Source organism: Megascapheus bottae, chromosome 4, assembly GCF_031878675.1.
Source record: "Megascapheus bottae isolate mThoBot1 chromosome 4, mThoBot2.hap1, whole genome shotgun sequence".
NCBI lineage: Eukaryota > Metazoa > Chordata > Mammalia > Rodentia > Geomyidae > Megascapheus > Megascapheus bottae.
This window is the reverse complement of record NC_143512.1, coordinates 13,899,859-13,925,926: the sequence shown is the minus strand read 5'-3', so window position 1 is coordinate 13,925,926 and position 26,068 is coordinate 13,899,859. Positions and strand designations below refer to the sequence as shown.

The 26,068-nt window shown below is 40.7% G+C and overlaps 1 protein-coding gene across 4 annotated transcripts in view; it reads right to left on the bottom strand.

Annotated features, from left to right (window-relative positions):
• The window catches only part of Sil1 (SIL1 nucleotide exchange factor), a 234,899-nt gene that overhangs the window by 149,580 nt on the left and 59,251 nt on the right, over positions 1-26,068 (bottom strand). For all 4 annotated transcript variants that reach the window (XM_090331436.1, XM_090331433.1, XM_090331435.1 and 1 more), the window contains 2 exons: positions 18,614-18,727; positions 10,095-10,233 (listed from right to left, as the gene is read on the bottom strand). In XM_090331436.1, the coding sequence (XP_090187562.1) occupies positions 10,095-10,233; positions 18,614-18,721 (247 nt within the window). In that variant the 5' untranslated portion in view covers positions 18,722-18,727. The remainder of the gene's footprint in view (positions 1-10,094; positions 10,234-18,613; positions 18,728-26,068) is intronic.

Sequence of the window (26,068 nt, the reverse complement as noted above, 5' to 3'; positions counted from 1 at the left end):
GAGGAGACAGAGACAGAGGAGAAGGAGAAGGAGGAGGAGGAGGAGGAGAAGAAACAAACCAAAAAAGGATAAAACTTGGAAGAAAGAAATTGAAAAAGACATCCCATGTTCCTGGATGGGCAGACTTAATATAATTGATACCATGAACATGCCATACTCTCAAAGGCAATCTACAAATTCAGTGTGATTCCCACCATAATCCCAATGTCATTCTTTCATCAAGATAGGGAGAACAAAAAATTCATATGGAGGGGCCGGGAGTTTGGCCTAGTGGTAGAGTGCTTGCCTAGTATGCATGAAGACCCGGGTTCAATTCCTTGGTACCACATACATAGAAAAAAGCCAGAAGTGGTGCTGAATCTCAAGTGGTAGAGTGCTAGCCTTGAGAAAGCCCAAGGACAGTGCTCAGGCCCTGAGCTCAAGCCCAGGACTGGCAAAAAAAAAAAAAAAAAAAAAAAAAAAAAAACTCAGTAAAATTCATATGGAACCACAAAAGCCTCAAATTGCAAAACAAATCCTGATTTAAAATGCAGTAGGATCTAGAAAGGACATCTCATTCTAGCTCCAGGCAAGTCCTTGAGAGTTGTTACTAATCCTGGTTAGTCCTAACCTTCTAAATGATCCGGGCTATCTTAGCTAACGATGTGAGACTAATATTACAGAAAGAAAAAAGGTCAGAGATAGGCAGGTTCTTGAACTAAATTCAAGTCCTTGGCATGAAGATTGGGACTGGTTTTGACAGCTAGTTTTCAATTTTCCCTACTCAGTGTGTGGTTTTTTTTTTAATCTTAGACATTTATGGAACTAATCGTTGAAAGCTGAGTTTATGCCATTCAACTAAGTATTCCTGATTAAACCTTGGAGAGAACAAATAAACAGAAGCAGAGGAAGAGAAGAACAAGGCTTTAGGATGAGCATTAAGCACACAAATAAATACTTGTTAGTAGTATGGTGGCTGAAGTCTGTAATTCTAGTCATTTGGAAGACAGAAATTAGAGGATCATGGTTTGAGGCCAGCCTGAGCAAAAAGTTCACAAGACTCCCATCTCAATCAATGGCTAGGCACTATAAAGTACACGTTATTCCAAATACAGAAGAAGTGGAATGGCTGGCTTGTCATAGTGGTGCATGCCTGTCATCTCCAGAGACAAACCTAGCATGCACGAAGCCTTATGTTAGATTCCTCAGTACCACATACACAGAAAAAGCCAGAAGTGATGCTGTGGCTCAAGGGTTAGAACTCTAGTCTTGAGAAAACCCAAGGACAGTGCCCAGGCCCTGAGCCCCAGGACCAACAAAAAACAACAACAACAACAACAAAATCATAGAATGATCAGGTAAGATCCTACCTCAAAAATAACCAATGCAAAATAGGGCTGGAAAAATGGCACAAGTAGTTGAGCCTGCCTAGCCAGGTGCAAGGAAAATTTCAATCAATAATTACACTAAATAAAGAAAATACTTGGCAGTACCAGTCATAAAGGTTAAAGACTATTGTCAGGGCCTCTACCTTTTCCATTCTAGGAAGCTGTGGATTTGGATATCAGCTATGGGAAATTGATTAAATAAATAAGTAAATCAGTGCGACAAATGAGATCTGTCTGAAATGAAGAAATCTAAATTGTTCTCATGTAGTCTTCTGGGGCCTTCATCTATTTCAACCCACTATATATTTTTTTCCTCCTAGTACAGAGTAATTTGCCAGACTCAAGAGGTCTGGCACCCTGCCTTCCTCCAGGTGGTTCACCCTGACAAACTTGCATTCCCAAGGAGCACAGCAGATGCTCAGAATGGAAAAAATGCTTAACAAAGACTGACGAGATGGCAGTAACATGGGGAAAGGGGCCAGAAATATATTGGTAGGAGAAAAATAAACACAGTTCTCTGGGAATCCCCGGAAGACTTTAAAGGCCTCAAACTAGGAAAGGAAGGTAGTCTGTGCAGGAGGCAGTGTCAAAAATAAATTCTGTTGAATCTCTCATGTTGAAATGTTGCTGGAGTTAGCAATTCATGCCCAAATAAGGAGGTAGGCCACCTCATAAAACTATAGTTTTCTCTATCAAGCTCTATCCCATCTTTTTAGCTCTGTACTTGAACAACAGATCTAATACAGACCCCTGGCTATAACCCTTCCTTCTGTCATTACCTCCTGGTAGCAGTCAATAGCTTTCATTGTCTTACTCTGATGAGCTACCGGGGCTTAAGTAGGAACTTCTCTGAATAGTCCTGCCTAGTTACTGTTTATGACTAATTGTGGGTTTGCATTTGCTGGAGTTAGCAATTCATGCCCAAATAAGGAGGTAGGCCACCTCATAAAACTATAGTTTTCTCTATCAAGCTCTATCCCATCTTTTTAGCTCTGTACTTGAACAACAGATCCAATACAGACCCCTGGCTATAACCCTTCCTTCTGTCATTACCTCCTGGTAGCAGTCAATAGCTTTCATTGTCTTACTCTGATGAGCTACCGGGGCTTAAGTAGGAACTTCTCTGAATAGTCCTGCCTAGTTACTGTTTATGACTAATTGTGGGTTTGCATTTGCAGGTAAAAGATGGAACCAAAGAGATCATACTCTTAGATACTACCTTGGGAACCACCTATAAAAGCTAATTCCTCTTACGCAAAGGAAGGATGGTCATTTGCTTCTCAGAGACAGAGAGGTAGCAGAAAGGCACCAGAATCTTTCCTTTTAGTCCCATCTCAATTGCAGTCTGTGAAATAATAAAAATGCATCTTTGTCCCTGGTTCCAGATTCAGTCTCCTAAAAGCCAAAAAAAAGTTACTGATAGGAGTGTCTTGGTATTTGCAACAAGCACCTTTCAATCATACCTTATGATTTATGCTGATGAAGTAACACTTAGTGAGATTTCTAGATAGCTTCAGCTTGGGATCTGATCAACAGCAAGTCATCTCATGAATACAGTTGAAACTTGCAGCCAGATTAACTTCCACTATGTTAGATAAAGGGTTAGAGATTCAAAGCCAATATTTTAATCAACCATGCCTACATAATGCAACTTTCCTTAAGGCCTCAAAACAACAAGCTTCAGAAAGCTTCCTCGGACCAGGAGTTTGGTCTAGTGGTAGAATGCTTGCCTCATGCATGAAGACCCAAGTTCGATTCCTCTGTACCACACACAAAGAAAAAGCTAGAAGTAGTGCTATGGCTCAAGTGGTACAGCTCTAGTCTTGAAAAAGCCCAAGGGCAGCAGTGTCCAGGACTGGCGGGGGAAAAAAAGAAAGTTTCCTTAACACCATTTGAGTTGAAGGATGGCAACATTCACACATTCAGAGAAGGCATGGAAGCTCTGTACACCAGCCTCACTCTGTACTCTAGTAGCTTAGCATGTACTTCTCTTCTTGGTTGTTCCTGATTCATATCCATTATAATGAATCATGCCCATTGTAATAAATGGTTGAACGTATTGTAATGAGGGGCCAGGAGTTTGACTAAGTGGTAGAGTGCTTGCCTAGCATGCATGAAGAACCAGGTTCAATTCCTCAGAACTATATTAATATAGGAAATGCTAAGAGTGGTGCTGTGGCTCAAGTGGCAGAGCACTAGCCTTAAGGAAAAACAAGACCAAGAACAGGGCTGAGGCCCTGAGTTCAAGTTCCAGGACTGGCAAAAAATAAAATAAAATAAAAATAAATATTGTCATGAGTTCTGTCAGACATTGTAGCTAATTATCAAACCTTAGGAGGAGTTTGTGGGAATTCTTGATTAACATATAAGCTGGACTGTGAATACAGTTGACCCAGAACTTGGAATTAGCATCTGAAACAGGGTTAGTCTTAGAAAACGTATGGACTCCGCCACTAATCCCTAGTAGACAGCATCAGAATTGAATTGATTTCTTTGACACTTAGTTGATATCTGAGAACTGAAGAACCGCACAGCCTCCCTGAATCTGCAAAGGACAACCCTTCCTCTCCCTCCCGCCCCAGACTAGAGTCAGGTGCTCCTTCAGACAGATGTCCAGAGTCTGCAGGAAATCAGGCTCCTCTCTTAAAATACTTGAAATCAGAGAAGTTGGTCTCCTATAATGAGGTTTCCAAAATTCAATTCTCTCTTATTGCTTGTGTAGATATGAAATGATCTGACCAGATGGCTGGTGCTCTCTCTATAATTCTTGGATTTGTCTCATCAGTTGTTTCGATTTTTTTCTACCCTCCCCCTACACATGAATGTGTTCATGCACTGACTTCTTGCTTGTTCCTATGGAGTAGGTCCTTTGTGCTAATACCAATACTTCAAATACTCTCATTGCCTTCCTGGAAGTTAGATCAGGTTAATAAGCAACCCCACGGTTGAGCCTGGATATTTCCCTAAAACCACATGGGGTCAATATGCACTAGCAAATGGACAAAGTATCCTTTGTCTAGGACCTCCTCATCTCTACTTCACTTTCAAGCTCCCAAAGAAAGGGAGGAGGAAACCTACATAGATTTTTGTTTTCTTGTTTTGGTTTGCTTGGTTTTTTTGTTTTAGTTTGTTTATATGCCAGTTCTGGGGCTTGAACTAAGGGCCTACGCACTGTCCTTGAGCTTTCTCAAGGCTAGTTCTCAACCACTTGGGCCACAGCACCATTTCTGGCTTTTTCTGTATATGTGTTACCAAGGAATAGAATCCAGGGTTTTGTGCAGGCTAGGCAAGCACTCTACTAATAGGCCACAATCCCAGTCCCTGTTGTTGAATTTTTTTAAGTGTGTGTGCATGCATGTGCACATGCATATGCCTGTTCTAGTGCTGGGGCTTTAACTCTGGTACTGGGCACTGCCCACTCAAAGCAGTTACCCTACCACTTGAGCCACATTTGCACTTCCAACTTTGTGCTAGTTACTGGTTATGTCTCAGACTTCCCTGCCCTGGACTGGCTTGAAGCCTGTTTTCCGCAGATCTCAGCTCCTGAGTAGCTAGGATTACAAGCTTATCCCACCAGCATGCAACCTGGTATATATTTTTAAATAACAACTATAGTCACATGTCCTCTGTGCTAGGCCCTCTGCAAAAACAATTCACCTATGTTTATCTTTTTTTAATTATATTTTATTGTTGGGGTAATGTATAGAGGGGTTATAATTACACTAGTCAGGAAGTGGGTGCATTACTTATTAAACACACCCCTGATACGCTTTTTCAAATTGTTCTCCCACTTTCCCTTCCCCCGCCCCTTACCAAACCTGTGTTAATCTTGTTTCGTTCTTATTTCATCTGTAAGTAGATATTGTTTTCAACCCTATATTCATATGAAGAACCTAAAGTTCAGTGATTCTACACAACCTGATCATAGTCAAGCAGCTCAAACAAAACTATAAGCAAAGTTAGAGATTCTAATTTGGCAAACAGCAATACCAAGAACTCAAGGCTAACGAGAGAAGGTCACATCATCCAAGCACCAAACACTTCCATCAAAACATTCTAAATTAAACCAGTCTACCGGTGGCTCGTGTCTATTGAGGAGGCCAAGATCTGGGGAGAAATGTTTATTAGACTCTTATCTCAAACCACCAAAAACCCAAAGGAGAGTTAGTTCATGTGATTGAGTGCTAACCTTGACTCCAAAAGAAAAAAGAGAAAGTTAGAGATAGCACCCAGGCTTCGGTTCAAGCTCTAGAACTCACATATACAATAATAATAATAATAATAATAATAATAAATAATCCTTCCTTCCTTTGTCCCTCCTTCCCTTCCTTCCTGCTCTTTCTACTTCTGCATCGTGTATAATACTATAAACTACTGAGAATAGGGGTCATGTTCTTATTTCCCAGGAAGCTTATGAGCTGGGACTGATAGCCAAACAAAACTGTCTCTGAATTCTGACTCTACAACTTACTGGTTGTTTGGCTAAGTCATTTTTCTGTATGAGATTCAATTTTGTCTATAAAATTAAGGATAGTTATAGCATCTGCCCTCAATGGATGCCTGGCAGAGTCAGTACTTAGTAATATAAGCCATTTTCTGTATCTCTAACCATGAGTACAATGCCTGGCACAAAGTAGGTTCTCAGAAAATGCACAGGGAGCAGATAGCCTGAGTTTACTTGTAATCAACATTCTATAATAAGAAGAGCAGAGACATGAATCCTGGAATTTAGAGGTCCAGAGTTCCAGAAAAATTTTTGAGTTTTCTATCCAGAACTAACAGTACCTGCCAGCAAACAGCTTTCATTCCTTGCTTGTGAACAGCTGATACTGAATCCATATTCAAATACTTGCTGTGCCTCCGTAAGGTGAGGCAGATCCCAAAATAAACTAGAAGAGAGACGAAAATCACTTCTAGGAACAAGTGACTCCCAGTAATGATTGTGAGAGTAGTAACAGAGGCAGGAAAACTTCAGGAGAGACTATAGCTGCTGGACCTCTATTTCTACCTGGCCTGGTAGGAAGACCTTGAAGTCATAGGTTGTTACCCTTGTATGCCAAATCTGTCTTCCAATGTGACCAGCCCACAACCAAAGCAGTTTATTTACCCTAGTAAAATCAATTATAGTCCTCCTTTTAAAGACCTGAAGGGGGGCTGGGACTGTGGCCTAGTGGTAGAATTCTTGCCTAGCATGCACAAAGCCCCAGATTCGATTCCTCTGTACCACATACACAGAAAATGCCAGAAGTGTGCTATGGCTCAAGTGGTAGGAGCACTAGCCTTGAAAAACACAAGGACAGTACCCATCATTTTCCCAAATGTCCATAAACAAGGGCATACTAAACCTACCAGCACAACCATGTTCACTGCAACATTTTACCATAGCTAAAATATGGAACCAAACTAGATGCCTCTCAGCAAATGAATGGATCAAGAAAATGGAAATATAATGGTATTCTATCCTGCCATCATAAAGAATGACATTGCCCCATTCGTAAGGAAATAGAAAGACTTGGAAGTCATATTAAGTGAAGTAAACCAGAGTCAAAGAAACATAGGTTCCATGGTTTCCCTCATTTGTAATAATTAGTATACATCTAGAATTTCCCTAGCAGAGGATCACAATAGCTCAATAGCATCATCCTATATGGTCCTATGCACATAGCTAAGTGAAATGAACTCCAGTATATAGAAATACGAAGTTTATGTTTGTTGTTGTTTTTAATCTACAATGTAAAGTTATTTCGTTTTTGTGTTGTTATTGTTGCCCCTTATGGTTTATCTTGTTATTGTATCTGACTTTGGTACCTGGTACATAGTAAATACATTTGTTTATTCAAGTTAGGGAAAGGAGGGGATAAGCAAGATGATGAGACAAAGGATAAAAGGTGAACCAATGTAATAGTGATAGTCACAAGACAGTATGTTGGAAATGAATTTTACAACTTGGGAGGGGGTGGGGGAGAGAAAGTGGAAGAAAAACTTGGGAGTGGTAACAATGTTTGAGAAGTAATATAATCACTACCTTACAAATGAGGGAAACTATTGGGCCTACGTTCCTTTGAGACTGGCTTACTTAATATGATTTTTTCTAAGTCTTTCCATTTCCTTACAAATGGTGCGATGTCGTTCTTTCTGACAGCAGCATAGAATTCCATTGTGTGTAAATACCACATCTTGTTGATCCACTCATCAACTGAGGGACATCTGGGTTGGTTCCACATCTTTTTTTTTTTTTTTGCCAGTCCTGGGCTTGAGCTCAGGGCATGAACCCTGTCCTTGGACTTTCTCAAGGCTAGAGCTCTATCACTTGAGCCTCAGCACCACTTCCGGCTTTTTTCTATGTATGCAGTACCGAGGAATCAAACTCAGGACTTTGTGCATGCTAGGCAAGCACTCTACCACTAGGCCAAACTCCCGGCCTCTGGTTCCATATCTTTGCTATGGTAAATAGTGCTGCAATGAACATCATTGTGCTAGTGGATTTAGTATGCCCTTGTTTCTGGACGATTGGGTAAATGCCAAGTAGTAGAATTGCTGGGTCATAGGGGAGCTCTATGTTTAGTCTTTTGAGGAACTGCCATACTGCTTTCCATCCACTTCCAGTTTTCTGATGGTTAACTGCAGATAAGAGACTCTTGGGGACTTTCCTGTCCAAGCTGGCTTTGAACCTCAATCCTCAGATCTCAGGCTCCTGAGTAGCTAGGATTATAGCTGTGATCCACCAGCACCCAGCATGACTGCATTTCTTTTAACCTTTAGTTAACTATATAAGAAGTTCTCTGGCAGCATTCAGAATGTGACACATATGAATATTCTGTGTGAAGGCAAGAGACAGCTATCTACATAGACCAGTAAAAAAAAATTTGTCTTCTGTCATTCCTGTACAGGAATCTTAGCAATAATTTGTCTCCATGTATAGACTCCAAATCATTCCACATCAGACACTGAGGCCAGAACAAGCCTATCTACAACCTAACCTTAATCTCCAGTTCTGCCTTGTAGACAGGGTGTACATAGATAATGCTCTTTCAAGGATAAGGCAGATCTAATGAGAATAAAAGTTGCTTGGCCTTCTGATCTACATGGATCCACTGTTCTCCACTGTAGTATACCATATACTACCTTTGGGGAAGGCTGCAAAGGTATTTCATATAGAAGAGTTTATAAGGAGCTCTTGAGAAACTCCAAGGTGAAGGGTAAAGTCAATAGAGCTATCATTAACTGTAAAAACATGCTTCACACCAGTTCTTCAGAAGGCTCTAGAACCCACTTTCCACTCTTGTCACCCTTGGAAAGCTATGGCTCTTCATCCTCAAGGATATAAAGAAGACTGCCTTCCTTCAGCCATTAGAAGTAGCCCCCAGTGCTCAATGGAACAAGATTAAAACTGTTAGCCCTGGTCTGTCTACAGTATTGACCATGGCCTTGACCCACAGAAAAAATACAGCAGAAGTACAGGCCATAAGACATCAGCTTCCATCTTCCTGACACCCATGTCTGGTTAAAAGTGGCACAAGCAATTCTACATAAAACCAGAGGACATAGCTCACAGCTTCTATTCCTTATCCCTAAAGCTCCTCTAGTTTTAATCTTCAGGAACCAGGGTGGTCAGTTCTTAGTAAAGTTGGGAGATGCCAGCTGGAAGTTATAGCTGCTGAATCTAATATCTCATTATTATACTTCTTTCTGCCCAACACCAGTTGCTCCCACTTGGTTTCTTTGGTGTTTTATCATTCTTCTGTGGCATCAACTACCCAGCGGGAGTGATACAGCTATCAGAAATCTGGCTGGCACAACAAATGCTATCCTTGCCAGCATAGCAGCTATAAGGGCAGTGAGGACATGGTGATGAATATCAGCAAGAAGCTAATGAACTATACTCTGGCAGCTGCCAGGGCTTGCCAGCCACTTTGCCACAGTAAAAAATGCAAATAGAGAATAGTCTCAAGTATCAGCATGGTGGGTTCCAAACAAGAATAGCTGGGACTGAGAAGGAGAAAGTAGGAGGATAGCAAATCCAGGCTCTAGGAGGATAAGTTAACTGAATGACACAGAACAAGTTACCTACTAACTTTTCTGAGTCTCAATATTTATGCTAGAAAATAAAAATATGTCATATTACTGCAAAGATGGATGAATATGTATATAAAGCATCTAGTATAGAACCTAAATATGGCAAACACTCCCAATAACTATTTTTATTATTATTTTAATCCCCGAGCTGAAGCTTATGATAGCGTTAGAAAGATGTTCCTTCTGAGGACACTCCATTTAAAAAGCAGGCCAGAGCCAGCCCCTTTTTCTTGGCATAGGTTCCTTTAACAATACTGCCCAGCACCAGTGTTTAGGACTCTCCTATGAACAATATTTCAGCAGCACTGAGCCAAGAAGCAAACCCAAAATAGCATTTGCAGAGCAAGGCACATGTCACTGCCTCTCCTGTGCTTCAGAAGTGCAAGGAAATAAAGTTTTCAATCACTTGCTCAGAAAGCATGGCCACCCACTGCCTTGCCTTCCTTCCAGTGCACTCAGATGCCATAATCTCTGTTCTGCTGGCAAATGAAGGCCAAAAGCCCTGAAAAAGAAGCAACCACCACTCTAATGGTTCACCTCTTCCCTGCCAACAGGTCACGGTGGCTGCTCCTTGAAAGCAGCCCAACACAAAGGACATAGGCACTTTGAATCCTGCGTATGTTACTAGAGGACAGAGATGGGCATTAGTACCTGGCTGAAGAGCCTGCCATTCCTCAGTTGGGTGAAACACATCCAGAATTTCGGGATCCAGCTCCTCTTCAGCTTTGGTTTCCTTTCTCTCTGATTCTTTCAGGCTGCTCTTCTCCGGGTTAGTCAGTGCAAACTCATTCTGCAAATAAGAAAACAGTGCCATGATCAAACACTTATGAGACTCTACACAAGCATAAGGAAACAGTAGGAGATGGCATACTCTTTTCCCATCATCCTCTATCCTCCTCATACATGTTGGATACATATAATTCCTTTCAAAAAGTCAGCCTCAGAACCAAGATGTGTGAAATCATAATTAAAAGAATATATCATATTGTCGTGTGAATATAGTACTTTTGTAAATGAACAAGAAACAACATCAGAATAATCTACTATCTTGAGAGGATTAAATTAGAATTCTAAGCAGACATATTAACAAGAATCTTTGGTTTTCTTCTCATACCCCCAAAAATCAGCACTTAAGCACATCTCCAGCCCCTTTTTGCTTTGGTTATTTTCAAATTAGGGTCTCAATTTATACTCTATGTCTGAACTTGCCTGGGCTATAAAGAGTCTACTTAACAGGTATGCCACTGCACTCAGCCACTGTTTCAGATGAAGTCTCAAGAACTTCTTTGCTGGGCTGGACAAAATGCCCTGATCTTTGCCTCCCAAACAGCCAAAAGGCTTGAGCCACTATGACTATCTGAGTCTTTTTACAATTTGGCATGCTACTATGCTACTGAACATTTAAAGCCTGTAAGCATTGTTTTCACGATTAAGAAATAGATATTTATAAAAGAAAATAGAGGGGCCGGGAGTTTGGCCTAGTGGTTAAAGTGCTTGCCTAGCATGCATGAAGACCCGGGTTCGATTCCTCGGTACCACATACATAGAAAAAAGCCAGAAATGGTGCTGAGGCTCAAGTGGTAGAGCTCTAGCCTTGAGAAAGTCCAAGGACAGTGCTCAGGCCCTGAGCTCAAGCTCAGGACTGGCAAAAAAAAAAAAAAGAAAGAAAGAAAGAAAATAGAGACATAGGACGTCAAATGACCACAGGTGTACAAAAGCTAGCAGCTGAGTCCTAAGTGATTCCCATGCAGCCCTGGCAATTCTGCCTACACATATCATAAACGAGCTCTTAGGGGATTTCTAAACCATGGAAGTAAAGGTTACAAGTGAGAAGGTGAAAATGCAGCTGGGCTAAGGAAAAAAACAACCAAGTTAGAAATCACTTCCCAAAATCTGCTACCTTATAGTGCCTATGGAAAACATGCAAGGTTAATGAGATATAGCACTCTCAGTTCAGCAAAGAGATGTAAGATAGAAGGTATTACTCATTTTGCCTTTTCCTGGCCTCTCATCTTTTCTACCCCACTTTAAAATCTGTCCTTGCATAAAAGTAGTAAGGCCTCAGGAAATTGCAAGATTGTATTTGGGAAAGCAAAAAAGAACCATACAAGCATATAGGAAAGATTATTTCAGCCTTCCTACTTCACCTGTCATAACACTTTCTCTGCCTTCCTAGTCCTGTCCTCATGAGTGTACTTCTTATTCTTCTCCTAGGAGCCCAAACCTGTGCAGAGTACTTCACGGAGATCTCATTTTGGTTTCTCAATTATTCTAGCTCATTCCAGGAGATGTTATATGCATGCAACTCTTCATGCAGTGTTCACCAGCATAGGTTACTAAGGGGCTGATATTTAATTCGCTGACAGAAGGTTTTATAAGGTATTGCTAAGGTAAGGTACTGATAACAAATACAGAGCCCCTCCAAGAATTTTCGTATTATAACAAGAAATAAAAGCATAACATTTAGCCGATATTATTTCATACCTTGTTATGGACCAGTAAGGAAAATATCCTGGACAAAAGGACCTTTGAGGGCCGAGAGTGTACAGTGGTGGAGTGGTAGAGTATAGAGTGTTCGAGTACTTGCCTAGCATACACAAAGCCCTGGGTTCAATTCCTCAGTACCACATAAACAGAAAAAGTTGGAAGTGGTTCTGTGGCTCAAGTGATAGAGTGCTAGCCTTGAGAACGCTCAAGGACAGTGGCTAGGCCCAGGGTTGAAGCCCCAGGACTAGCTGAAAAAAAAAAAAAGGACCCTCAAATTATTAATTAGAGCACTCCAACACAGTGATAAAGAACTCAAGCTCTGTTACAGGTAATACAAAGTTTGAATCTCAGTTTCTTATCCTCTGGTAAAGTTATTTTTAACTTACTAATCCTCAGTTTCCATAATAGTAAAGTAGAAATAGTAATTTCCATCATATTAGATGAGATACTATATTGTGAACACCAGTCCTGTATATACATGTTTGTAGCTATTATCATTTATGAAGGCAATCCAAAGTCCAGGTAAGAAAAATATGACATCCAACAGTGACTACATAATACTTGGTTTTCAAAAAACAATGATTATTAAAAAAAAACTAAGGGGAAAAAAGAATAGGTATGCGTATGAGACTAAGGAAAGTAAACAATCAGGAGGTCATGAATATCAAGGACTTCTAATGGCTGATTTTCCTGAACATAGGCATTGTTAGTCTCTTTCATCACCTATACCACCAATGCCTAGCATAGGGCTTAGTGTGAAATTACTAAATGAATAAACAAATGAACACATGAATGAACAAATAAACTCCACAGGCAAATAAGTCTTTTGTGATAAGCTCAAAGTACCTGACAACTAGAGGCAAGCCCTAGATTCACAATCCAGATGGAAGACTTCTTTGTCAGCTAAGTGTCCAGAATCTACGTACTTTAGGACTGTGACATGTTGACTAGTCCCATGCCTGAAGCAATGGACCATAGGATTAGGAGGACACTAAAATTTACTTCAAATGTATGTTGATCAATTGCCTCCAGGGGCCAGACAAAAAGGGATGTAAATGAGTGAAGTATGCCAGATGTAAACATCAGGGAGCTCTGGAACAGTGAAACTCCAAACCTGCTGTGGAGTAAGGAAAGCAGCTGCTACTCAGCGTGTCTATCACTGACACTCAAGCATTCAGCTTGAAGAGAAACAGAAATCAGGATTTTTGTGTAAATTTTACTTATTTTTAGAGTATCAAGGGCCAAATGAAGCATCTAAGTTTTAGAGTGCAACTTGTGCTTTAATGTACCAGTAGGTTCTTCTAGCAAGTGGGCTAGGAGGAGGCAAATAACTTATCAAGAGAAGCAGGAAGACTTTCAAAATCTAAGCAGGCTGATGACTGGGTAAATAAAAAAAACAAGAGGAAGGGTTAGAAAAAGGCTAATGTGTATCCAGCTACATGAGTAACTAAAGGTGGCTGGTATGCAAAGGGCCAAAACAATGAACAAAACCAGCAATTTCACTGGTGTGTTTGAGGCACACCCCTGGAATACAATAGGGAGCTAGCAGAAACACTGCAGAATACAGAAATAAATTTAAGGTATAGGATGGCCTTTTAAAGAAAAAAACTAAACACACAGCATCTGCTATTCCTATCTATCAAAATCAAGCCTGCCCCAGGGATTCTGCTCATTACACAGTGCCATCTTGAGATTTTGCTCACCTGGCTTCCTATGAAGCAGTCAGTAGCTTAGCCAAATCAGCTCTAGAAGCAGACAAGCAACTCTACCTACTCACAGCTTCAGGCAGTGGACTGGCAACCAGCACTGGAGTGACTTGGTCTACTGAGTCTCCAGAAGCAGACAGGTAGCATCATATTTCCTTGCCATGACATCAAGAAGCAACTGGTCTGTACATTCTCACAAATTCAACCAACACTAAGGCCCTGGAGAAGCAGGTAAGCAGCCTTTCCTGAGCATGTAGGCTCTGGAGGAGCTGCCACTACACAGCCTTTAGACAAACATGAAATACCTTAGCCTGACCCATGGGTACAAGCCAGTCCCTGTATAGTCCATAAATACTGACAGGCAACTCACATCATTAGTAGGCAGGTAGCAACACACTTACCTTGGAATCACCATGGTGGTCCATTCCTATGCAATCCTAAGAAAGTCAAAGGAGCCACACCAGTCTTATTTCAAACTCACAGGTCCAACCGGTAGCATCACCAGCCTCCATGTGATCAGTAGAAACTGATCATAGCCAAGTGCCCTATGCCCAAAGATACCAACAAACCCATCCCACTTGAAAAAGAAAACTTGTTTGTAATCCAAGAACCACTGCAGCTAGGCTACTAACACACCCCAGATATTATAACTGTTGATTACAGCTAAAGAAGCTATACTGGGCACCAAAGTGCCCATCTACAAGAAAATCAATTTGTAGATGCACTAAAATGCATCATTGGAAATGATAAAATAAACATTGGAAAATAAGAAGAATGAAAAAAACAAGGTAATATGATATCTCCAAAGGAACACACCATAAAGAAACCAATTAACTGTCTGGAAAAGAACTCAAAATAATGATTTTATAAAACCTAATGCAATACAAGAAAATATAGGTAGTTAAAATTCATATAAATGTGTAATGCAAAAGATACAGAGATCATAAAGAAATCTTGCTAAGCTGTTCAACAAGTGAAATAAATACAAGTGAATAAACTGAGAGCTTCAGTAGCACACTTTATCAACCAGAAAGAATCTCTGAGCTGAAGATCTATTAAAATAATCCAGTCATGGGACTGGGAGTGTGGCCTCGTAGTAGATCATTTGCTTAGCATATATGAAGCCCTGGGTTTCATTCCTCAGTACCACATACACAGAAAAAGCCGCAAAACTGCTGTGGCCCAAGTGATAGAGTGCTAGCCTTGAGAAAGCCCAAGTGCCCTGAGTTCAAGCCCCAGCCCTGGCAAAAAAAAAAAAAATAGTAATAATCCAGTCCTTAAAAAATGAAGAGGAGGAGTTTAAAAGAATGAAGGAAGCCTACAAGATTCATGGGATACCACCAAGCAAGTATATATTCACAAGGGAAAAGTCATAGATTTTTCTATTCTATAGATATAATTACTAAAAATTTTCTTAATCTTTGGAAATATTCAGAGGTCTGGTAAGTTCAAATAATCCCTAGCAGACTAAAACAGATCCTGTCTACAACATTATTATAGTCAAATTATCAAAAATATAAGACAGCCTGGCACTAGTAACCCACATTTTTAATCCCTGCTACTAAGAACACTGATACAGAGAGCCAGGCACCAGTACCCCTCACATCTGTAAACCTAACTAATCAGGCTGAGATCTGAGGATGACAGTTCAAATTGAGCCCAGGTAAGAAAGTCCATGAGACTGATGGCACTGTGGCTCAAGTAGTAGAGTGATAGCCTTAAGCTATAGAAGCTCCAAGACAACACCCAAGCCCCAAGGACCAGGCAAAAAAAAAAAAGACTGATACAGGGAATGTAGTTTGAAATCAGCCTAGTAACAGAAAAGCATGTAAGACTTATCTCCTCCAAAATGCAGTGATAAGGGCCAGGCATTGGTATCTCATGACTGTAATCCTAACTATTCAGGAAGCTGAGATCCAAAGATCAAGACTGTAAGACAGCCTAGGAAAGCTCTTGAGACACTTATCTCCAATTAACTATATAAAAAAAAAAATCCAAAGTGGAGCTGTGGCTCAAATGGTAGAGGGCTGGCCTTGAGAAAAGCTCAGGGAAAGCACTAAAAGTGTGACTCAAGTTGTAGTAGAGTACCAGGCAAACAAGTAAACCAAATGAACACAAAGCTCTGATCTCAAATTCTGATACCAAAGGAGGTGGGAGGAGTATGGGACAGAGATTTCTAAAAACAGTGAAAGAAAAGCCTAAGTTTTATCTATGGAATCTCCATGAGGCTAACATCAGACTTCTCAGTAAAAACTCTGCAGGCCAGGAAAAAAGCCAAATGGTATATTAAAAGTCTTGAAAGAATACTTACTTTAGCAAAGTTATCCATCTGAAGTGAAGAAATAAAACCTTTTTGAGATAGGCAAAACATGAGGGATTTCATTACCACCAGACTAATTTACAAGAAATGCTTAATGAAGTCTTACACAAGAAGGTAAAAATACCACAATAAAAATACATAAACGGAGCCATGAAGGTAGCTCATGCCTGTAATCCTAGCCACTCAAGAGGCTGAGATCTGAGGATCATGGTTCAAAACCAGCCCAGGCACTAAAGGCTATGAGACTCTTATCTCCAATTAACCACTAGAAAAGGGGAAGTGGGGCTGTGGCTCAAGGGGTAGGGTGGTAGCCAATTCACACTTCCTTGCACTTGTATCTAAGTATGATATACTTAAAAGCTAAAACCTTCAAAGAACCAAGAGAACGGATGGATGGAATCAAGAAAATGGTGGATTAACAGACACTATGACATAGAGACACTGTCAGGGCAAGATTTGATATACCCTCAAACTAAACCACTGAAAGAGCCATAGCCATACTAAAAGTAACAGTTGACATTTATTGACAACATTGGGATTGGCACAATATAAAGTGCTTTATCTATATAATCACATTTAATCCACACTAAAGCCAGTTTTTTAAATGAGAAACCAGAAACCAAAGCTCAAGCCAAAGCAGGTAAATAAAAGGGAACTTACAGAGGGAATATAACTTCTTCCCTGGGGCTGTATGACCTTCCCTCTTCTTCCACCATCCTTTTGAAGGCTACTATCACAGCCTCTCAGCATCTCTACTCCTAAGATATGACACCCAAAAAAATACAGCAGAAACTGAAGGAAAGGCCTATGTCCTAATCATTCTAGTAGACACAATCATCAGTCCTGGGTAGTCATTAAGAAGCACAAACACCCTTGGACAACACAATTCCAGGTCATCAGAAGCAACTTCCTGGAAGCCAGGATCTCAAGAAAGGTTCATAAGCACCTCCAATCTCACCTTATCTTCATTACTATAAAGGTGGTTCACTGCCATCAGGGCAGCAATTTTTATGGTATGAGAGAAAACACTTCAACTTCTACTTGTACTTAACACATGATGAAATGGATACAGTACAGGAACAGATATAAAGATAAAAGTGGCTTTTGTTGATGAAAGTCAGTATATTAACATTTTTCTGAGACTAGACTCAATAGAGATAATATAAATGGGCCAGAATAATTATGGTTCTGAAAGCTCATCTATTTAGTTAGAATATTATCCAAAAGGGACTTACTAACACACAGTCCTTAAGTAGATTCATCAGCATGCTTTTGTTAATTGTGCATCTGCTAAAGCTCTCAATAGGGAACATGCAATCAGAGAGGGAACACAGTACTGATTCCTCAAGACTCTTGGGTACTTTTCTGAGTCATTTTATCACTAAACCATGCCAGACAGAACCCTAACCTCATGGTAGCCAGTCCTACCATTTGGGGCCTGGGAACCCAGTTTTTGTTGTCATTGAAGAAGCCAAAATAAGGCACCAACAGGCTCTTAGAGATGTTAAAAGCTCAAAAGGATTCGTGACTCCTAACTATGTTCTTTTCTGCTCCAGAAAGTAGATAGAAAGACAAAGAAAAAAAATGACTTCAGAGAGAAGGTGGAAGCTTGCCACAAGCCATAGGTGAACCTTAGCTGAGCTGGATTGCTATTAAATTCATCACAATTGTCATTTGCACTTCAAGGGCTTCTAGTTCTAAGGCCTCTAGCACTTTATCCAACATTTAGTAACAGCACTGGAGATTGGGAAAGGTGGCCAGAGGAGAATAAAACTGTCAGGAAGCTCACAAGTCTGGGTTTCTCTAGGGAGGGAAAAGTAATGGCACTAAGAGCTAGTCAAGGGCAAGTTGCTCGGACAGGCCAAGAAGGCTGTGGCCAGACCAAGCTGCCTATCAAAAAAGACAGAAACACTGAACAATGATTAATGAAGAAATGCCTGGAAACAAGAGGGAGAAAAGAATATAGACAATCTGAGAAAGTTCAAGGGAGAGGAAGTGGAGGAAGAAATCAGTCTTCTCTTACTGGGGAACAGTGCTAGCCATACAGGTACCTTGCTCCTGGAGATAATACTGACATTCACAACTCTGCTTAAAACTGGTAGTGGGATTTGGTGCCAGGATTCTCCAAGTCTTTGGCCCTAAGTTTCCTTATTTTCAGAATGAGGGTGATATGGCTGGGAGTTTGGCCTAGTGGTAGAGAGCTCACCTAGCATACATCAGGCCTGGGTTCGATTCCCAGTACCACATACACAGAAAAATCCAGAAATGGTGCTATGACTCTAGTAGCAGAGTACTAGCCTTGTGCAAAATAAAGTCCAAGGATAGTGCCCAGGCTCTGAGTTCAAGCCCCACGACTGGCAAAAAGAAAAAAAGAATGAGGGTGATCCTGCTTCATAGGATTGTAATTGAGAATACATACAAAGAACCTAATTAATACTTGCTAAATGAAGAATTATTTGATCACATCATTTCCCCAAAGGGAAACTGCTATGAGTTTTAAACAGGGAGCAAAAGATATAGGAAAGGGGAGAAATAACCCACATTCTAAGACAAGACAAGACAAGCCCACTCTATCCTACAACGCCCTAGTGATAGAAAGGCTTTTTTCCCCCCTCAAACCTCTTTAGAGCTCTTTTAGATCCAATAAGATAACTTACCCGGTTCTGATGACTGAGGCAGAAAGTGAAGCAGGAGGCCAGCAGCAACCCAAGCAGCATTCCCAGGGGAGCCATCCTATATGGAGACAGGCCTTGGGGAGCCATCATCAGAACCTGAGGGAAAAAGCAGAAGGTCAGCAGAAAGCTGTTGTCTATTCTCCTGGCATTGTGATCCCTATTCTCCTGGCATTGTGATCCCCCATAATAGAACCTGCTCCACAGATGTATGCAAAAATGTCTCAGACTGGTATATCAAAAGTCTTCTATCATTTAGAGATAAATCTAAACCCTGCATCTTCTGGAATAGATTCAGCTACAAAAGGGCAGACACGGGGCCAGGAGTTTGGCCTAGTGGAAGAGTGCTAGCCTAATGGTAGAGTGCTTCCCTAGCATGCATGAAGACCCGGGTTCAATTCCTTGGTACCACATACATAGGAAAAAGCTGTAACTGGTGCTGTGGCTCAAGTGGTGGAGCTCTAGCCTTGAGAAAGTCCAAGAACAGTGCTCAGGTGCTGAGTTCAAGCCCAGGACTGGCAAAAAAAAAAAAAAAGGCAGTCCCATCCTGATTGGAAGTGTACACAGTTAACCAACACCATTGTGTTTAAAGGAGTATCACTGGTCCCTTACTTACTCATTATCAGTTTGTAGAAAGTGATATTGGGTAAACAGAAAGGAGAAATGCCCATTTAATTTGCCTATATACAGACCTAAGTCCACAAAAGTGCAAGCTCATGAATTGGAGACTTAATATTCCTAAAATGATAATACTACCCAAAGTAGCATGTAGATTCAACACAAGTTATCTAACCAAACCCCAAAAATATGTTTTACAAAAATGGAGGAAAAAAATTCTTTAACAGTCCGGGGCTTGGACTCAAGGCCTTGGCACTGTCCTTGGATACCTTTTGCTCAAGGCTAGCAATCTGCCACTTGAGTCATAGTGCAACTCCCTGCTTTTTCTGTGTAGTTCCGGGGAATCGAACCTATGGCTTCGTGCATGCTAGGTGAGCACTCTACCATTAGGCATGCTCCCAGCCCAAAAATGTAGAAATTTATCCTAAAATTCAAATATTTTATTAAGAGGTGTACTATTTGAATTCAAAACATTGCACTCACTGGCAGCGATGGCTCACACCTATAATCCTAGCTACTCAGGAGGCTGACATCTAAGCATCAAGGTTCAAAGCCAGTCCAGGCACAAAAGGACTTGAGACTCTTATCTCCAATTAACTTCTAGAAAATGGGAAGAGGGGCTTGGCTCAAGGGTAGGGTGGAAGCCTTGAGCTGTAGAGCACTAGCCTTGAGTTGAAGAGTTCCGGGACAGTGCCCAGACCGAGTTCAAGCCCCATGACCCACAGAAACAAAAGCCATATAATGAATGATTGTTGTCCTTAATGTACTATGTTGTCTCTCATCTCCTTTGCTGTCCCTTGGTTATCTCATATTGGTATAGTATCTCACTTTGTTATCTGATATATTGAATTTATTTGTATTTGGATATTTGAAATTTGATAGGGAAGGGGGGAAAACCAAGACGGGTGGGGAGTGTGGGGGGGGAGGGAAATGGGTACCAAGACATGTGAAAGGGTATCAATGTATGTGAATTAATGCACCTTCTATCTGGCAAATATCATGTAACCCTTTTACTAATTACAAGAAAAAAAATAATAAACAACCTTGCACTTGCTTAGGCTTGAGCCCCACCCCAGCTGTTTTAGTTTTTCAGACAGGGTTATCTTGCTTTTGCTAGATACAATCTTCCTATTTTAACCTCTCTAGTAACTGGGATTACAGACATATACCACAATTCTCAGCTTCTTTCCTTTCTTTTGGAGGTATTACTGAGGACTGAACTCAAAGCTTCACACTTGCCAAGCATGGCTCAACTCTTTCCCCCTCCCTTTTTTTTGCTTTATTTTTCATACAAAATCTCACTTTTTTCATGCAGGCTACAATTCTCCTATGTATAACTTCTGTGTTGCTTGGGTTACAGGTCTATGCCACCATGCATAATCTCAGGGTTTTTGTTTTTTTGTATTTTTGGTGGGTCATGGGGTTTGAACTCCTCCTGGACACCATCCCTGAGCTCTTCAGCTCAAGGCTACCACCCTACCTTTGAGCCAAGCCCCACTTCCCAGTTTTCTAGAGGTTAATTGGAGAAAGAGTCTCAAAGGAACAAAAGGCACATGATATCCTTAATATGTGGCTATTAGATCCAAACAGTACAAGAGCAAGGACTCAATATTTGCATACCCAATGCTATGGACATGGTATTGGAAATATAAACACAACTACATAGACTTATGACTCTATACACATAATGTTTCATTATATAGATTAGTAGGTATCTATGATATACAAACTCTCAGCCTAATTTTAACTATGTTCTAAAAACTAAGTGCCAGTGATTACATTTAGAGATTCCATTCTTGAATATTTGTTGTAATCATGTCATTTGAAATATGATGTAAAAATCAATGTTAATAAATTCTTTAATTAAAAACAATTTTCCATACAAAGAAAAGCCAGAGTGGTGTGCAGCAGTGGCAATCACTAAAAACTATGTTGAAAATCAGCTATAAAACTTATAGGTGCGAATCAGAGAGGGAAAACTGGGAGAGAAGAAGGGGAGGGGGACACGGTCCAAAATGAAATGTACTCATTTACCTAACTTATGTAACTGTAACCCCTCTGTATATCATCTTTACAAAATAATCAACAAAAATGAAAGTGAACTCATGGCTCAAGTGGCAGAATATCTGCCTATCAAGAAAGATCCTGAGTTCAAATTCCAGTACTATTAAAAAATGAAATAAACTGAAACATTAAAAACAACAACAACCTTGAAACATCATCATATGCTGGGCGCCAGTGGCTCAGGCCTGTAACCCTAGCTACTCAGGAGGGTGAAATCTGAAGATCACAGTTCAAAGCCAGCCTAGGCACAAAAGTTCATGAAACTCATCTCCAATTAACCTGAAGTGATGATGCGGCTCAAGTGGTAGAATACTAGCTTTGAGCTGAAGAGCTAAGGGACAACACCCAACTTCAGAAAAATTCAAAACATATCAGGATTAATCCAAACCCTTACATGACATTTTCCTGTACAGTCCTCAGCCCTAATCTATCTCCTTGGGCAGCTCACTCAGTAGTGGTTTGAGTGAACTACAAAAGCGATCTCTGAGAAGCATGGTGTTTCTCCTACTCTTGTCACACTCCTTCCCACTCCAAAAACTGGGCCCATAATATTATTAGAGTGAGACCTAGGCCTATATGGACCCATTCTCTGAAGTTACTACCACTCTGCCCAACCTACACTATAGTAACAGAGAAATGTTCCCTAAGGACATCTGCAACCATGAAAGAAAGTGGTCCTGTTGGACTGATACTGTGCTAAAAAAGCATGGCCAAATGGAAAAGCAAAGCCTTGGGTTCTAAAAATAGCTGCTAACTCATCCAGCAGCAAAAGCCTTTGCTTTTTGACTGTACTCCCATTCTTTTTCTGTGACAAAATGGAAAGGCTGAGTGCCGCATAAGCTTCCCCCACCAGCCTGGCTCCCTGAGATCACCAACCATATTAAAAGAGAGGGAATAAGTTCACATCACCACACAAGTTTCTTGACAGTGCCTGGTGATGTGTGGAAATGAGGAAGAGGTGCCCAGCTGGGTATCTATGGAACAAGAAACAATGGCTAGAATATCAAGAAGGACAAAGCTTAAGGAGGTCTTGAGATAGCTCTAGAGCCTCCCCAATGTTCTAGGCCTTTCTTATACCTTCCCATGATGGCTACAGGAAAGCAGATATAAATTAAGGAGTTCACAACATTGTCTGAACATATAATGAAACAAACAACCCAACAGCCAGAAATTTTGTTCTTTTTATTGCTGCTGTTGGTCATGGGGTTTGAACTCTGGGCTTTGGTGCTGTCCCTGAGCTCTTCAGCTCAAGGATAGCATTCTACCACTTTGAGTCATAGCACCACTTCCGGTTTTCTGGTGTTTAATTGGAGGTGAGAGTCTCACACACTCTTGTGCCTGGCTGGCTTTGTATCATGTCCCTCAGATCTCAGCCTCCTGAGTAGGTATATAGGCATGAGCCATGGGTGCCTGGCTAGATTTTGTTCTTTTACATGATGGTGCGTGCACACACGCACACACGCACACGCACACACGCACGCACGCACGCACGCACACACACACACACAGTTACAAGTTCCCTTCTGATAGCCAGACATAGAGACTTATAGTAGGAAAAAGATAAATGAGAAGGAAGAAATCGAGAGCAAAGAAAAAAATGAGAAGGATGAGGCCCAAGCAGGACTGAGGAAGATGATATCAAGAACTACTGATGCACAAATAGCAACTTCTTCTTCTCCTGAAATGAGAAAGGAAGTAGAGGGCAGAACAACAATAGTCCCCACAGGACTCCCAACAACCTCTACCTTCTGCACATACAAAAACATCTCAGCAGAAATATTTCTGACAATACTAAGTATGAAAGATTAAGCACAACTAGATACTTCATCTCCTCTCAGTAATTCCACCTGGACTATATACCTGACCTATTTATTACTTCTATATACTTTTAAACCAAGGGAGGGAGGCATGGAACAGTGCTTGAGAATAGAGCATTTGGGAAGACTGAAGAGAGATTTAGACAAACAAAGTAAGGCCATAAGAATGGTATGATATAGTTTCTTAGGTTTACAGTACAGTCAGGGAGCAAGTGCAAACTACTTCACACAGGCACAGCTAATAATGTCTGGTCCTTTTAAGACCTGGCTCACAGCCATGTCACCTGGTCTTAGTCTTTACTCAAGAAGTCACAGGTGGAAGAAAACTCAGGCAAAGTTTGCCCTGGGCTTTACAATGAAGCTGAAGGGGAGGGAGATGGGAAAAGGAAACAGTAAACTGCTACATTCAGCCACAATAGTCCACCATCAAAGCAGGGATCCAGGCAGCAGGCACCAAAAAGAAAAACTGCAGTCCTTAACAGAGTCAAAGTTGTGGCAATTCACTGAGACACAAGTTAGCACATTTGGACTGAAAAGCATGTCCTCCCTAAACCACTTATAACCCATGAACTTTGGGTTCACTTGATCATTAGCCCCAGCTGGGCATGCAGAAAAAAACTCCCATCATCCTTCACTTTCATAGAGAGATCAGCATCCTTCATTTATTGCCCTGGTCCAACTTAGCACTCTTCAGGAAAGGGTAACCTATTTCAATGTTCTATCAATAACTCTTTTAAGTATCCTTTGGGTTTCAGGACCCCTCCCCCCCCAAAAAAAACCAAGGTACTTGAGATGCACATTTCTCTATCAAAACTGGTTATACCTGTTGGTTATACAACCAACAGGTAGGTTGTACCTGTTCTTAGAGATTGGATGCTCTCAGCAATCCATATTATCAGTGTCCTGCAGTCCAGAGCAGATGCGAGAGGAACAATTCCTAGAAGGACATCTAGCCCCAGACTCCCTGTTATCTCTTGTCCTCCACTCCATTCAGACAAGAGTTGGGGAAGAGAGTGGCCCCTGCTTAGACAAGTCAGCCTCCAGTAAATTTTTGTCTTCTCTAAAATAAGAAAACAAAACAATGGAATGAGGATGGTAGTATAGAGGGAGATAAAGGGAGGCTACTGCCAGCTTTTGATGTAGCCAGAGAGAGTGGCTGCTCTAAGTCTCAGAAACAAAGAATAGGTAGAACAGGAAAATTTTGTGGGTGTCCCTGACTTGGAGCCTTGGGAGCTCCATGTTACATAGAATAAATAACCAAATATTTGTGTTTCCTAATATTCTGGAAAAGGTGAAAGGGCAAGAATTCTTTTCAGTTTTATAATAAAGAAACTGAATAGATAAAAATATTGTGTGGCCTAGTGGTAGAATGCTTGCATAGCATGCACAAAACCCTGGGCTCAATTCCTTGGTACCACATACACAGAAAAAGTTAGAAGTGGTGCTGTGCTCAAGAGGTAGAGTGCTAGCCTTGAGCAAAAAGTGTCCAAGGACACAAAGAACATAGCTAGCAAGTTAAATAAAAATTCCACAGAGCGGGAAAAGATCTTCACTAGCCATACAACAGACAAAGGCCTCATATCTAAAATGTATCTACAGATAAAAAAATTGAATCTCTCCAAAACAAATCTTCAAAGAAACAACCATCCTATTAAAAGATGGGCTGAAGACTTAGAGACTTCTCTGAAGAGGAAATAAGACTGGCCTATAGACGCATGAAGAAATGCTCCACATCTCTGGCCATAAAAAAAAAAATGCAAATCAAAATAACTCTGAGATTCCACCTCACTCCAGTTAGAATAGCCATTATCAAGAAATCTAATAGCAACAGATGCTGGAGGGGATGTGGCCAGGAGGGACCACTATTACACTGTTGGTGGGAGTGTAAACTTGTTCAACCACTATGGAAAGCAGTGTGGTGGTTCCTCAAAAGACTAAACATAGAGCTCCCCTATGACCCAGCAATTCCACTACTTGGCATTTAACCAAACGTCCAGAAACAAGAACATATTGAAGCCACTAACACAAGGTTTACTGCAGCACTATTTACCATACATAGCAAAGATATGGAACTAACCCAGATGCCCCTCAGTAGATGATTGGATCAAGAAGATGTGGTATTTATGCACAATGGAATTCTATGCTGCCATCAGAAAGAACAGCATCACCCCATTTGTAAGGAAATGGAAAGACCTGGGAAAAATCATCTTAAGTGAAGTAAGCCTGACCCAAAGGAACATAGGTTCAATGGTTTCCTTCAGTTGAAATAATTAGTACACATCTAGGACTCACCTAGCAGAGGATTACAATATCACAAAACCTAGGTACATAAGGTCATATAGGATAAGACTATCTCTAGGATATGGAAATAAGGGCTTTATCTTGAGTGGTTGTTGTTCTTAATATACTATGTTATTTCTCTTCTCCTTTGTTACCCTTTGGTTCATCTCATACTGTTACTGTATTTGACTGTTACTTGGTATATTGTATATAAGTTTATTATTTGATTATTTGATATAGGAAAAGGAAGGGGGAAAATGGGTACCAAGACATGTGAAAGGGTATCAATGTATGTGAATTAATGCACCTTCTATCTGGCAAATATCATGTAACCTTTTTACTAATTACAATAAAAAAAATTAAAAAAAAAAGGAAGGGGGAAAATAAGATGATTGGGAGGGAGTGAGGGAAGGGAAATGGGGACAAAAACATGAGAAGGAGTATCAATGTGTGAGAAGTAATGCACCTACTATCTGGCGAATGTAACTGTAACCCCTCTATACATTACCCTGATAATAAAAAATAAAAATAAATTTTTAAAAAGCATCCAAGGACAGTGCCCAGGCCCTGAATTAAGCTCCAGAACTGGCAAAAAATGCAAACAGAATATGAAAAGACAGTCCTGACAAGGAATAACACTGTGCAAATATTTAAGAAAAGA